Source organism: Aethalodelphis obliquidens, unplaced genomic scaffold (genome assembly GCF_003676395.1).
Source record: "Aethalodelphis obliquidens isolate GAN/ISIS:26980383/991018 unplaced genomic scaffold, ASM367639v1 scaffold87, whole genome shotgun sequence".
Lineage (NCBI taxonomy): Eukaryota > Metazoa > Chordata > Mammalia > Artiodactyla > Delphinidae > Aethalodelphis > Aethalodelphis obliquidens.
In genome coordinates this window covers 6,509,408-6,522,109 of record NW_020838031.1, presented here as the reverse complement: position 1 = coordinate 6,522,109, position 12,702 = coordinate 6,509,408, and the positions used below count along the sequence as shown (strand labels likewise).

The 12,702-nt window shown below is 45.9% G+C and overlaps 1 protein-coding gene across 2 annotated transcripts in view; it reads left to right on the top strand.

Moving 5' to 3' along the window:
• NID1 (nidogen 1) overlaps positions 1 to 12,702 on the top strand; it is a 93,627-nt gene that overhangs the window by 16,284 nt on the left and 64,641 nt on the right. For both annotated transcript variants that reach the window (XM_027094022.1, XM_027094021.1), the window contains exons 2-4: positions 5,525 to 5,824; positions 7,969 to 8,195; positions 11,366 to 11,739. In XM_027094022.1, coding sequence (XP_026949823.1) covers positions 5,525 to 5,824; positions 7,969 to 8,195; positions 11,366 to 11,739 — 901 coding nt within the window. The remainder of the gene's footprint in view (positions 1 to 5,524; positions 5,825 to 7,968; positions 8,196 to 11,365; positions 11,740 to 12,702) is intronic.

The window sequence follows — 12,702 nt, the reverse complement described above, 5'->3', positions numbered from 1 at the left end:
CAAGCATCTGCAACTTTTGGTTCCTGTTAATTACTAAACCTGCTTTCACCAGCTCCTTCTACTCATTAACACAATCTAGCGCGCCCAGTGCAACTAACATTCCTGAAAATCTCTGGTAGAGGAGAGGCAGGGGTTGTGAGGGAAGAGGTGGACCTGGGGCAGTCTGGGGAAGGAGGAATTCAGACAATGAACGTGGGCCCTCCTCCTCGCAGAGAGCATTCATGTGGGCTTAGCTATAAAAGTTAACTGCCTTTCTTTAGAAACTTTAAACTTTAGATTAATCACTTCATTATCTATTTTTTAAAGTTCATTTTGAAAATTTTAAACATATGCACAAATAGAATATTATGATGCAGTCTCATGAATCACTCAGCTTCAACATGTATCCGTTTATGGTGCGTCTAGTTTCACCTATATCCCCACCTATTCTTAATATTCTCCCCTCTTACCTAAACTGAATTGTTTTTAAACAAATCCCAAACATTTTATTTCATTGTAAATATTTCAGAATGTATCTCTAAAAAAGTGACTTTTTAAAAACAAAACGGGGACTTCCCTGGTGGTGCAGTGGTAAAGAATATGCCTACCAATGCAGGGGATATGGGTTCGAGCCCTGGTCCGGGAAGATCCCACATGCCACGGAGCAACGAAGCCCCTGTGCCACAACTACTGAGCCCACGTGCCACAACTACTGAAGCCCGCGTGCCTAGAGCCCGGTGCTCCGCAACAAGAGAAGCCACCGCAATGAGAAGCCCGCGCACCGCAGCGAAGAGGAGCCCCCGCTCGCGGCAGCTGGAGAAAGCCCGCGCGCAGCAACAAAGACCCAACGCAGCCAAAAATAAAAACAGAAACAAAAAGAAGCCTTGCAAAATCATGATCACACCTAAAAAGTTAACAATATTTCCTTAATGTCATCCAATATCACATAGGTTCATAAAATATTTTGACTTTTCAGTTGACTGGTTTAAATCGGGATCCAGGCGAAGCCCACACATCACGTCTAGTCGATAGGTACCTCACGACTTCTGAAATCTACAGGTTCCCCTCACCTTTCTTCCATGCATTTATTAAAGAAACTGGGTATTTGTCCTTCAGGATGTCCCATATTCTGGATGTTGCTGGTCACATCCCTATGCTATCCTCTGAGTGTGCTTCTGTCCCCCGTATTTCCTGTAAAGTGGTAGTTACATCTAGAGACTTGCTCAGACTTGAGTTATCGGTTCACATTTACGCAAAGTGTTTTAGTAAATCGTGTCGCACTCCAGCGGAAGAACCACGGACACATAATGCTGTGGCCCTTCTCGAAGCTCACTGGGCAGTATTTCTCAAACAGCCTTGGGGGCTTCCCTGGTGGCGCAGTGGTTGAGAGTCCGCCTGCCGATGCAGGGCACGCGGGTTCGTGCCCCGGTCCGGGAAGATCCCACATGCCGCGGAGCGGCTGGGCCCGTGAGCCATGGCCACTGAGCCTGTGCGTCCGGAGCCTGTGCTCCGCAGCGGGAGAGGCCACAACAGTGAGAGGCCCGCGTACCGCAAAGAAACAAAAAAACAAAAACACAGCCTTGGTGGGAGGCTGTATCCCTATGGACCTCCCCTGTGCACTTTCTGGAGGGAGTTGGGAAGGGAGGGAGCTCAGTGTGCCAGGCAGGGGATAAGCTCTGTAGCTATGGCACAGACCAAGACGGACCTGGTCCTGGACCGCAAGGGATGTACTGTGGCGGTGGGGAGAGCGGCCAGAGCTGGCAGACGAGTCAGTGAGATCCCTACAATCTGTGGTCTGTGCCCGGAAGGACACAGATAGGAGGCGGAGACATAAATGGGGGCCAGGCGTGAGGGAAGGGAGGAGGAGGGGCCAGCCAGGGGAGCCTACCCTGGATGGATGGAGGAGGCTCCCTTAGGTGTTACTTCAGCTGAGCCCTGGAAGAGGCGAGAAAGAGCCCGTTATATGGGTGCAGGAGGTGGGGAAGAGGGATGCTGGTGGTCGCAGGGATGGAGAAAGTGCCGTATACTTTGGAGGCCGGACACACAGGACATGGGATGAGAAGGAGCAAGGAATCAAGGTCGCCTGCCAGGTTTCCTGGCTTAAGCAACTGGGTGAACAGCTGTTATGGCGACAGCCCTGGGCAGCTGGACAGGAGGCTGCGTGACTCTCTCTGTGGTGCCCAGTCTAGTCCCTTTGGAGATGGTGTTACCGACTTGGGTCCTTTGATTCTTTTTTTTTTTTGCGGTACGCGGGCCTCTCACTGCTGTAGCCTCTCCCATTGCGGAGCACAGGCTCCGGACGCACAGGCTCAGTGGCCATGGCTCACGGGCCCAGCCGCTTCGCGGCATGTGGGATCTTCCCGGACCGGGGCACGAACCCGTGTCCCCTGCATCGGCAGGCGGACGCTCAACCACTGCGCCACCAGGGAAGCCCAGTCCTTGGATTCTTTAATCAGTAGAAATTGATAAGAAACCAGACAAAAAAACTCAGGCAAGGCTTTACTGGGACTTGTGCTGCAGCTTGAGGGGTAAAAACAAGAAACAGGCGCCCTTGCTTGTTCTCCTAAGGGGGGCGCGGTGAGCTGGTCCCTTAAATGGGGTGAAGGTGGGAGCGGATTGGTGGGTCGGGCCTGAGGGGTGGCTTAGGTGGCCTACCCACCCCCTTGGTGGTGCTGTGTGCAGGGGGCATGTGCAATACCCTGCTTTTGCTCCAGGGACCTCAGAAGTGGCGATTGGTTTGTGGCCTTTTTGTATCGTATTGTTAATAATTTGTCCCAACTGCGCATGCGCACAGTTATTTTTAGTCCCCTACAGTTCCTTTGTATTCTGTTGCTGGAGGAGACGTCTGTCCAGGTCCAAGTGCAAGCGCCCCGGTAGAGGGTCCCAGGTCCCAGCCTTTCTCAGTGGTACCCAGGTCTGTCCTCCTGGCCTCCTTCCCTTTGTGCGCCTGCCCTTTTATTGAATTGCTCGACTTGAACAAGACGGAGAAAAGGATCCAGGCCAGTAGGAGTATCATGAGCTGGACAGATTTGTGAAATAAGCCTGGCACCCAAATGTAAAGGAATATCGTTCCTCAAGTTGGCCATTAATTGTTACATTTGGAGAAAAACAAAAACAAGACTGAAAACGTTTACGAAGAAGTTTAGGAATCAAATGAAACTTCCGGGTGTTCTGTATATGACATCTTTCTTCATTATCACAGACAAGTGAGTTGAATGTGCCATAAAACTGCCTGAAAAATAATTTTCCTACTAATACTAATGAGGGTTATCTGGTCTTTGTCCAAAGCATTTGCAGGCAGGGCGTCATGCTTCTTGTCTAAAAACTCAATTCCTAAAGCATTCCTTGTGAAAATAGAAATTCCTGTGCCCAGTTTCTCAATAATGTAAGGCACCGGGAACATTTTCAGAATTGTTGGCCTGATTTAAATTTCACTGGAAAACAGCTTTTTAAAACCAAGTTGTCTGTATGTGGCTTCCATGTGATCACTTCCCACTGGCAACTGATAACTGCCAACTTCTGGTGGCTTGAGAAAGTGAGCCGTTTCCCACGCTCCCACACGGCAACCCAATCAGGATGTTTGTGCTGGGAGATGTTTGGATGGGGTGGAGGCGAAGAGGGCAGGAGAGCAGCTGGACGAGGCTCCTTCCCTGACTCCCTTCTCTGCGGCCTGTCCGTGCATTCTAGAAAATCAGTGCTGGTGCCAGGTGATGATGGAAAATACGTCACCTGAACAGTTAACAGACCGTGACGCTTGGTGAAAAGGAAGGATCTTGCTAGGTCCACACTTAACTCTCAAACCTGTTCTTTTCCCTTCTCGGGGCCCACATTGGCTCCATCACATCGAAGCTTTTTACCTGGTTCTTGGCATGTTGCAGAGTTTGGTCTTAAGTTCCTTTCCTTCTTGTCGGCCGCTGCCCCCTTCTCTAGGGATGAGGTCTGAAGTGACTGAAGGATAAGGCCGTGGGAAGGATAAGTAAGTGACCTGGAAAACCCACAGGCCTTCTCATGGACTCCTGAACAATTGTAACTCCCTTTGCTGCTGTGTTCTTCCAATCTGTAACCTCTTGAAGCTCAAACTAGGGCCATAGGCAAAGTCGCTCCCATTGGATTAGGCATTTTTTTGTTTTTAATTCATAGACTCCAGAAGTAAAAAGATCACTGGCGTGGTGTTCTCTGTCACCAGTGAACTGTGCACTAACAAGGATGTGGGAAGGGCTCAAAGCCTCATTCTAAGCATGGCTTTGCAGGAGGCCCAAGCACGCCCACTGCCAGGGGGCTGTAGTCCCTTCCCCATTTTCCCAGGGAATGTGGGTTTTAGCTGGATAAGAACAGTGAAATCTTTTCATAGACTATAAACTGGTTTCAAGAAGTGATAACTGATAACTGGTTTCAAGAAGGCTGTACATGTAGTGATCAAGAGGGCCGACTTCGAAGTCGGGCTCCTTGGGTTCAAATCCCGGTGAGGCCTCTTATTGGTAACTTTGGACAGATTGATTAACTCACCTCATTTTCCACCTCAGAAAAATGTGGATAATAGTAATAGCTAGTTTTACGGGGTTCTTCTGAGGATTGTATGTTAATAAGAGGTCTGGGACATGGTAAACATTCAATAAATGTTAGCTATTGATCTAATTCATTCATCTGTTCAAAATAACGCCACCATCGTGACCCATCACGTTTACTTCTCGACACTTGTTTGCTTATTGTCTTATCATCTGTTTGTGTAAGTCCATCTCCGTGTCTTTCTGGATTGTGGGTACCTTGAAGGCAGAGCCTGGGTTCTACTTATTTGTGGACCCACAGTGCTTAGCACAGCCCTGGTTTGTACTGATTACTCTGTTGAGTAAATGAACGCAGTCTTTGATGATGACTTATGTTTGAATGGTCCTTCGTGTGCCACAAACCACACACTTGGGAAGCCTGAGATGCGAAGTTTAAGACCCTTGCCCAAGGTCTGGTGACGATGCCAGAGTCAGGTCCTGTGATTCTTGCCCCTGTTCCTTCTACCAGGCCGTCCTCCCTAGGAAAAGAATGCTGGGTTTTACAGTCCTGGATCATGTCTTTCTCCAATTTTTTTTGTATTTGACACACTGTCATGTTTGATACACTATGACAGCATTCTGTGAACGGGAGCTCAGTCTCCCTGAAGAAGATGTCGTTTCTGCACATCTTTTTTTTTTCCTTTCCTTTCTTTCTTTTTTCAAGGAAAAAAGAGCTGAGATAATTTTATCTTTACGTACTCTACAAGTGCAACTATTGTGTACATTTGAGATTAATGGCAGTTAACGGAACTACACTGTTTTCCTCTTGAATCTCACGTAAGTGAAGTCATATACTGTGTCTGGATTCTTTTGCTTGGCTTAATATTGGTGAGATTCACTCGTGTTGTTTTGTGTATTTAAAAAAACTACTTTATAGCATTCCATTGTATGAAACGGCCAGAATTTATTTACCTGTTTTCTTGTTGATGGGTATTTGGGTTGCTCCCAATTTTTGATTGTCAGTTTCTGCACTCCTTTTAATGATGTTTGGTTTTGTACAGATCACCACAAATGGCATTATTGCCATGAGTGAGCCCCCAGCCGAAGAAGCCCATCCTGGGCTATTCCCACCGACCTTCGGAGCAGTCGCCCCTTTCCTGGCGGACTTGGACACGACAGATGGCCTTGGGAAGGTTTACTATCGGGAAGACTTATCTCCCTCTGTCACTCAGTTGGCAGCGGAGTGTGTCCAGAGAGGGTTCCCAGAAGTCTCTTTCAAGCCCAGGAGCGTGGTGGTTGTCACTTGGGAATCCGTGGCTCCCTACCAAGGGCCCAGCAAGGACCTTGCCCAGGAAGGCAAGGTAAGCACCCACCCAGGCTCAAGGGCAAATAGTCTAATATGTTGGCTTTGTACACTTTGGTCTTCTGGTTTGTGCTACTCTGATGTACACCACGCCCATGCGATTGATAAAGATTGGACAGACATCCAAAGCAAAATCTAGTAAGCTGTTTGTTGCAGGTCTGAAGCTTCCAAAACCTTATCTGCAGGGCTACTTAAATCTATGCTGTAATGACGATTAGATGTAAAGAAAGCCAATTCCTGAGAAGATTGCCACATGGCAAGAACAGGGCTGATAAATTACAGCCCTAGCTGCTCTTACGTTGGGTGGTGGATAGTGGGAGGTGGCTTCTAGATAAATAGAGAATTTATTAATATGAAGTGATAGGTTAAACTAATAAAGCAGTCTCAAGAGATGTGAAGAAATAAAGACCAGATCCAGACTCTAGTTGGGGGGACAAAACCCATTTGTACCATGTGGGTGGTTCAGGAAACAAGTTTCATCATAACCAGGGATGGGAGTCTCTGTGGATGCAGTGGTTGGGAAAGGTGTTAGGGTGTGTAGAGCTTGGACTTGCCCTTGGAGGAAGGGGGGAATATTTGAAGAAGCCATCTCTAGATCTGAGGTGACTCTTTAGGACATGCTTTGATTTCTCCTTGGAAAAATAAATTTGCTCCGCCATTGTTTAATTTTTATAGCATTACAGGGTAGAGAGCAACTTGAAAGGTCCAAAAGCACTCCCTTTAAATGGGGGATATTCCCAGCTGGTGGTTCCCAAAGTGTGTACCACAGAACACTGGTCCCACAGACATTCCTTGAGGAAGAGGACTCCTCAGACCAAATAAGTTTGGGAAGCGCTAAAACTATATCTCCCTCATGGTGACTCACTCTGGAAAGTCCTATAGTACAGAAACCTGCTTAATTGTTTAATTTAGCCATCCCCAAACCTTTTGGCCATACCCTTTTCCCTCCCAAATAAGACACATTGCATCCCATAGAGCACACTTTGGAGAAGTCTGTCTGACCCGTTTTGCTTTGCCACCTGTATCTGCCTGAGTGCTGTACTTGAAAACTGTTTAAAACCTTCAATTTCTCGAGTGTGCATCCTTTTCACTTGAGCGATACCTGCCCAGCCCCTTGTACAGAGCTCTTGCCTGCTTCACGGGCCAAATCTCCCCTCACTCTTCCTTCTCTGCACCCTCTTGCAGCAGCTGTATCAGATGATTTGCAATTCCCTGCTGAGGCTTTTTGCTTGTTTGCTTTACCCACAGTCTCTTGCACTAGCTGTGCTCTCTGCTTGCGATGGCCTCTCCCTGACCCTCACTGCACGTGTCTAGCTCCTGCTTGTTCTTTCCGCCTCCTCTGCCCCCACTCCTCCCAGCATCGGGCACTTCGCCTGCACACAACTCCATTACAGAATCTATCCTCCAGTTTGGCAATGTTTTGTTCACATGTCGGTTTTCCCACCTAGACTATAAATTCTCAAGTGCGGCGATCGCGTACTTTTATTCGTCTTCACAGTGCTCAGGACAAGGCCTGGTGTGTAGGAGAGGTACTAACATTAGGAATATGTTCTCTGTGCCTGGCCCTTTCTATGCTAGCTCACGTAGCCCTCCTAACATTTCTGTGCCGTAGGTGGCTTTATCTCCATCTTACAGATTCACAGATCAAGGTTCAGAGAGGTTAGGTAACGTGCCCAAGGTCACACAGTCAGTGAGGAGTAGAGCAGGATTTGGATCCAGATTTGTTTTCTCTCAAAGCTCATTTTCTTTCTTACTGCACGGTGCTTGGGCTCAATCAGCTGAATAATGAATGTGGTTGAATATGTTTAATGGCTGTGGAAACAAATTCTGTGGGTAAGAATTTGCTAAGTTGCATGAGATTTAGGCCACTACCTGGAGGTGTCATCTATAGTTTCGCATTAACCTTAGGGTCACGGTTATGAAGAAAGTATTCATTGATTAATTAGAAAATTTCATGTTGACATAGCTTTAGAGATATTTAAGTGGAATTATCCTGGAATACTTGGTCCTACAAAAGTATTTCTTTGGAATAAGGTGTAAATACTGCCATCTCTGTATTTTTTAGATACGATCTGGTGAAGAGCACATTTTAAGATCTGTAGATATTTTCCTGAGTAACTGAATTTTAACTCATCTTCACAGAGAAACACATTCCAGGCTGTTCTGGCCTCCTCTGATTCCAGCACCTACGCCATTTTCCTTTATCCTGAAGATGGTCTGCAGTTCTATACGACATTCTCAAAGAAGGATGAGAACCAAGTTCCCGCAGTGGTTGCTTTCAGCCAAGGTTTAGTAGGATTCATATGGAAGAGTGACGGAGCTTATAATGTATTTGCTAATGACAGAGAATCACTTGGAAACTTGGCCAAGTATGCTTTTTTTTTGTTCTTCAGTAGATTCTCCCCTTAATAAGACTATCATTAGTCTGTAAGTCTGTAAGACTATTTAAAACAGTCTATAACTATTTAAAACAGTCTGTAAGACTGTTTTATTAAGAATAATGTAATGGGCAATATAGAACATTACCTGAAAATGTTCCCATGGATTTAAATTTTGTATATAATTTTTACATTATGGAGTACTTTGTTTTTCTGATGAACTCAAGGGAATATACTCTTAGAATGAACAGGTATCCAAGTTTTTAGATATCATTCTCATTTGAGACAGCTTTACCATCTCTTCTATACGCATAAAGTTAGAAATACAAGTTATTCAAAACTATGTCCTGCTATGGCCCCAAGGCTGAGAAAACCCCTCCCAATTTCATATTGCCAGTTGAATCTAAAACTCCTCTACACTTTAATGGTGTGCTGGTAAATGCTTAGCAACTGGCTTTAGGTGGGTTGGGGAAGCCCTCATTTATAGCATTTGCCTATTTCCGTGGTGTAAATACTCCTACCCATGGCCCGTTTACAGCTGCTCACATCATGTCGCTCAACCTGGGGTTGAGAAAAGGTGAACCATTATATAGTATTCTCACCATAGAGGTGCAGTAGATTCAAATAACTTGAAGAACATAGCTAGTATGAGTTTCAAGTATTTATTCCCTCTGCTTTTATTTCTTTTAATTTTTATTGTAGTTGATTTACAATGTTGTGTTAGTTTCTGCTGTACAGCAGAGTGAATCAATTATACATATATATATATATCCACTCTTTTTTAGATTCTATTCCCATATAGGTCATTACAGAGTATTGAGTAGAGTTCCCTGTGCTATATAGTAGGTTCTTATTAGTTATCTCTTTTATATATAGTAGTGTGTATATGTCAATCCCAATCTCCCAGTTTATCCCTGCCCTTCCCCCTTGGTAACCATAAGTTTGTTTTCTACCTCTGTGACTCTATTTCTGTTTTGCAAATAGGTTTATTTATTACTTTTTTTTTTTAGATTCCACATATAAGCGATATCATATGATATTTGTCTTTCTCTGACTTACTTACTTCACTCAGTATGACAATCTCTAGGTCCGTCCATGTCACTGCAAATGGCATTATTTCGTTCTTTTTTATGACTGAGTAATATTCCATTGTATATATGTGCCACGTCTTCTTTGTCCATTCCTCTGTCGATGGACACTTAGGTTGCTTCCATGTCCTGGCTATTGTAAATAGTGCTGCTGTGAACACTGGGGTATATGTATCCTTTTGATTGCCTCTCATTTTAATATAGATTATTTAATTGTAAGTTTATATACTTTAATTTTTTACCGGCTGGTTCAAGCAAGCTCCTGCATAGCACTGCCTTTATTTGAGTCCCAAGCAGACAGATCGATTAGACATCCAATTTCTGCAGGACTTTCTTGATTCCTCATTCCCTGTCTAACCCCAATCTTTTTGCTCAGTATTCTCTACCAAGTAGTGTATGTCCCTTTTTTCCATTGTACGAGCTGGTCATTTTACATAATTTCTTATAGGAACACTTCCAATCACACACAGAAGAACAGTAAAAATGGTGGTGCAAGAAGTAGAGATTAGGGTTATTCTATTGTATTTTATAACTATAAAATGCCTTTAGATTCTCAATATCATTTGTATTTCACTACACACTTTGAACATAAAAAGGTAAACTGAGACCTGTCCAAGGTTCCACAGCTAACAGTGTTGGGATTTCTAATAAACCAACTCTGTACCATTTTCACTCATAACTCTTCTGACACCAAATTTGTGGGGTTTTTCCCCCAACCAATTCTCCAACTCTTCAGACACCAGCTAGGTGTCCTGTAATTCGATTCAGTTCTGACACTACTTGGAGTCAGCACATACCTCACAGGTTAAGGGCTCAGTCCCACAAAACTGCCCCCACTTCAGACATCCCTTGCAAGTCCCGGGTTGCCACCTGCACTTCTGATCAACCAGCTATAAATCGGGGATCTCCATGAACCCCTGCTCAAGTTCGATAATTTGCTAGAATGGCTCACAGAACTCAGGAAAGCACTTTCCTTACTATGACCAGTGTGTTATAAAGGATACACTCAGGAACAGACAAATAGTAGAGATGCATAGGGCAAGGTATGGGAGGCAGAGTGGGTGAGGGGCTTCCGTGTCCCCTCTGGGCTCACCACCCTCCTAGCCCCTTGACGTGTTCACCAGCCCCAAAGTTCTGTCAATCTCATCACTTAGGAATTTTTATTACATAGGCATGATTGATTAAACCATTGGCCATTGGTGATTAACCTATTCTCCAACCCCACTCCTCACCCCCCTCCGTGGAAGTCAGGGTGTGGGGAAGAAAATTCCAGCCCTGTAATCAAGCCTTATTCTTTTTTTTTTTTTTTTTTTTGCGGTATGCGGGCCTCTCACTGTTGTGGCCTCTCCCCTTGCGGAGCACAGGCTCCAGACGCGCAGGCTCAGCGGCCATGGCTCATGGGCGCAGCCGCTCTGCGGCATGTGGGATCTTCCCGGACCGGGGCACGAACCCGCGTCCCCTGCATCGGCAGGCGGACTCTCAACCACTGCGCCACCAGGGAAGCCCCAAGCCTTATTCTTCCTAGTGACCAGCCCCCATCCTGAAGCTACCCAGGGTCCCCAGCCACCAGCCATCTCATTAGCATACAAAAAGACACTCTTATCACTCCAGAGATAACAGGGATTTTAGGGATTGTATGCCGGAACCAGAGACAAGGACCAAATACATATTTCTTATCATATCACACCATGCCCTGGAAAGAGAATAACTGAGAAAATGGATGACTCCGGTCAACAGGTTGCTTATATGGTAAAGCACATGACGAGTGATTCCTATAAATTGCATTTTAAGGCCTGAAAATGTCCCTGAAGCGTGCCTCTCGAGTGGCCAAGACTAAGCCTTTGCTAGGGTTGTGCCCATTGGATACAGCCTCACCGTATCCCCCTGGATGGTCTCAGCTCAGTGATGACCAGACAGGACTGCATCTGCTCTCTCATCCTCTACCGAGGCTGTGGGCAGAAGCAGGCGTTGGGTTTCAAATTGACACGGATCCCCAGGGCTCCTTCTGCTTGGTTGCTGGGGGCTGTCTGTGGGTTGCTGGCCTGTTTCCAAGAAGCCTGTCCTTCCCCCTAGGAGCAGCAACTCTGGGCAGCAGGGCATCTGGGTGTTTGAGATTGGGAGTCCGGCCACGGCCAGTGGCGTGGTGCCCTCGGACATGAACCTGGGATTGGACGATGGAGCAGAGTATGATGATGAGGATTATGACTCGGTGACACCTCTGAGCCTGGAGGACACGGGCACCACATCCTTTCCCTATGAGGCCCGGAGAAAGGGAGACACTGGCACATACAACGTGCCCAGTGACCTGCCTCCCCGCCGCCTGGCTACTGAGAGACCCCCTGGACCTCCCACGGAGAGGACCAGATCTTTCCAGCTGCCAGCGGAGAGGTTTCCCCAGCAGCAACCACAGGTCATAGATGTGGATGAAGTTGAGGAAACAGGAGTTGGTAAGGCCATTTATGTTGCAGGCGGTATCTTCTTGGATACTTGGGTTTCCAGACAGGGGAGCATTGCTGGTGGGGTGTCAGCTGTGCGCATTATTTGGTGGTTTGTAAGGATGAGTGCCTGGGGAAGGAGGGGTGGAACTCACAGCTGCAGAGCATCGGTCGATGGGCCCGAAGGCTTCAGAGACTCCAAGGGATCTGGCCATTAGGGCTGGGGTTATGGAGACTGTAGAACATGTCCTCTTTCAAGTCTTCTATTATTCTTTCTTTTTTTTTTTTTCTGTTTTAAAGAGAAAAGTGCTTTAGAATTATTTTGATAGTCAGATTTCCTTCCTTATTTGTGACTTCTGAGATCAGTAGTGTATTCACCCACCTGAAAAAACATTTTAGAAGCTCTTTTGGCTATTGACACGGTTTATCTTTGAAATTTATTTCCTCTTGGTTTTGGAAGGAGGATGGTTGACGATTTTTCCTCCCGGACCCTCTCAGTTTCAGAGTTAGTTTGTGAACGTTTAAAACTACAAAATAAGTGGATCCCCTTTTTGAGGATGGTTTTAAAGTACAATATCTTGTGATCAACCGTATTATATCAGATTTTGGCTACATTTTCAGGGAAAACCACTGGAACCCCAGCATGCTTTGATTTGTCTTATAAAAGACATTTGAACTAGACTGTGTTCATTATTTTTTTGCCCTTCAGGTTGACCTATAATCCACTAAGATTCCTATCCAGGGGACGGTCCAAGCCTTTAAATGATGTTTACTGTGACGCACAACTGCTTCAACTATGAAGTTATCCTAAGACCCTCAAAACATCTACTCAGTTCCACATTATTCACCCACTTTTATTTCTCCTTACTTGTGATTTGTCTCGTAGCCGTAGTCGGATGTTTGTTCTTATCGAGTATCCCAAAGCATGGACAGTATCTGGTGGCCGGGGTAGTGTGCTTACTTACCTCTGAGGCA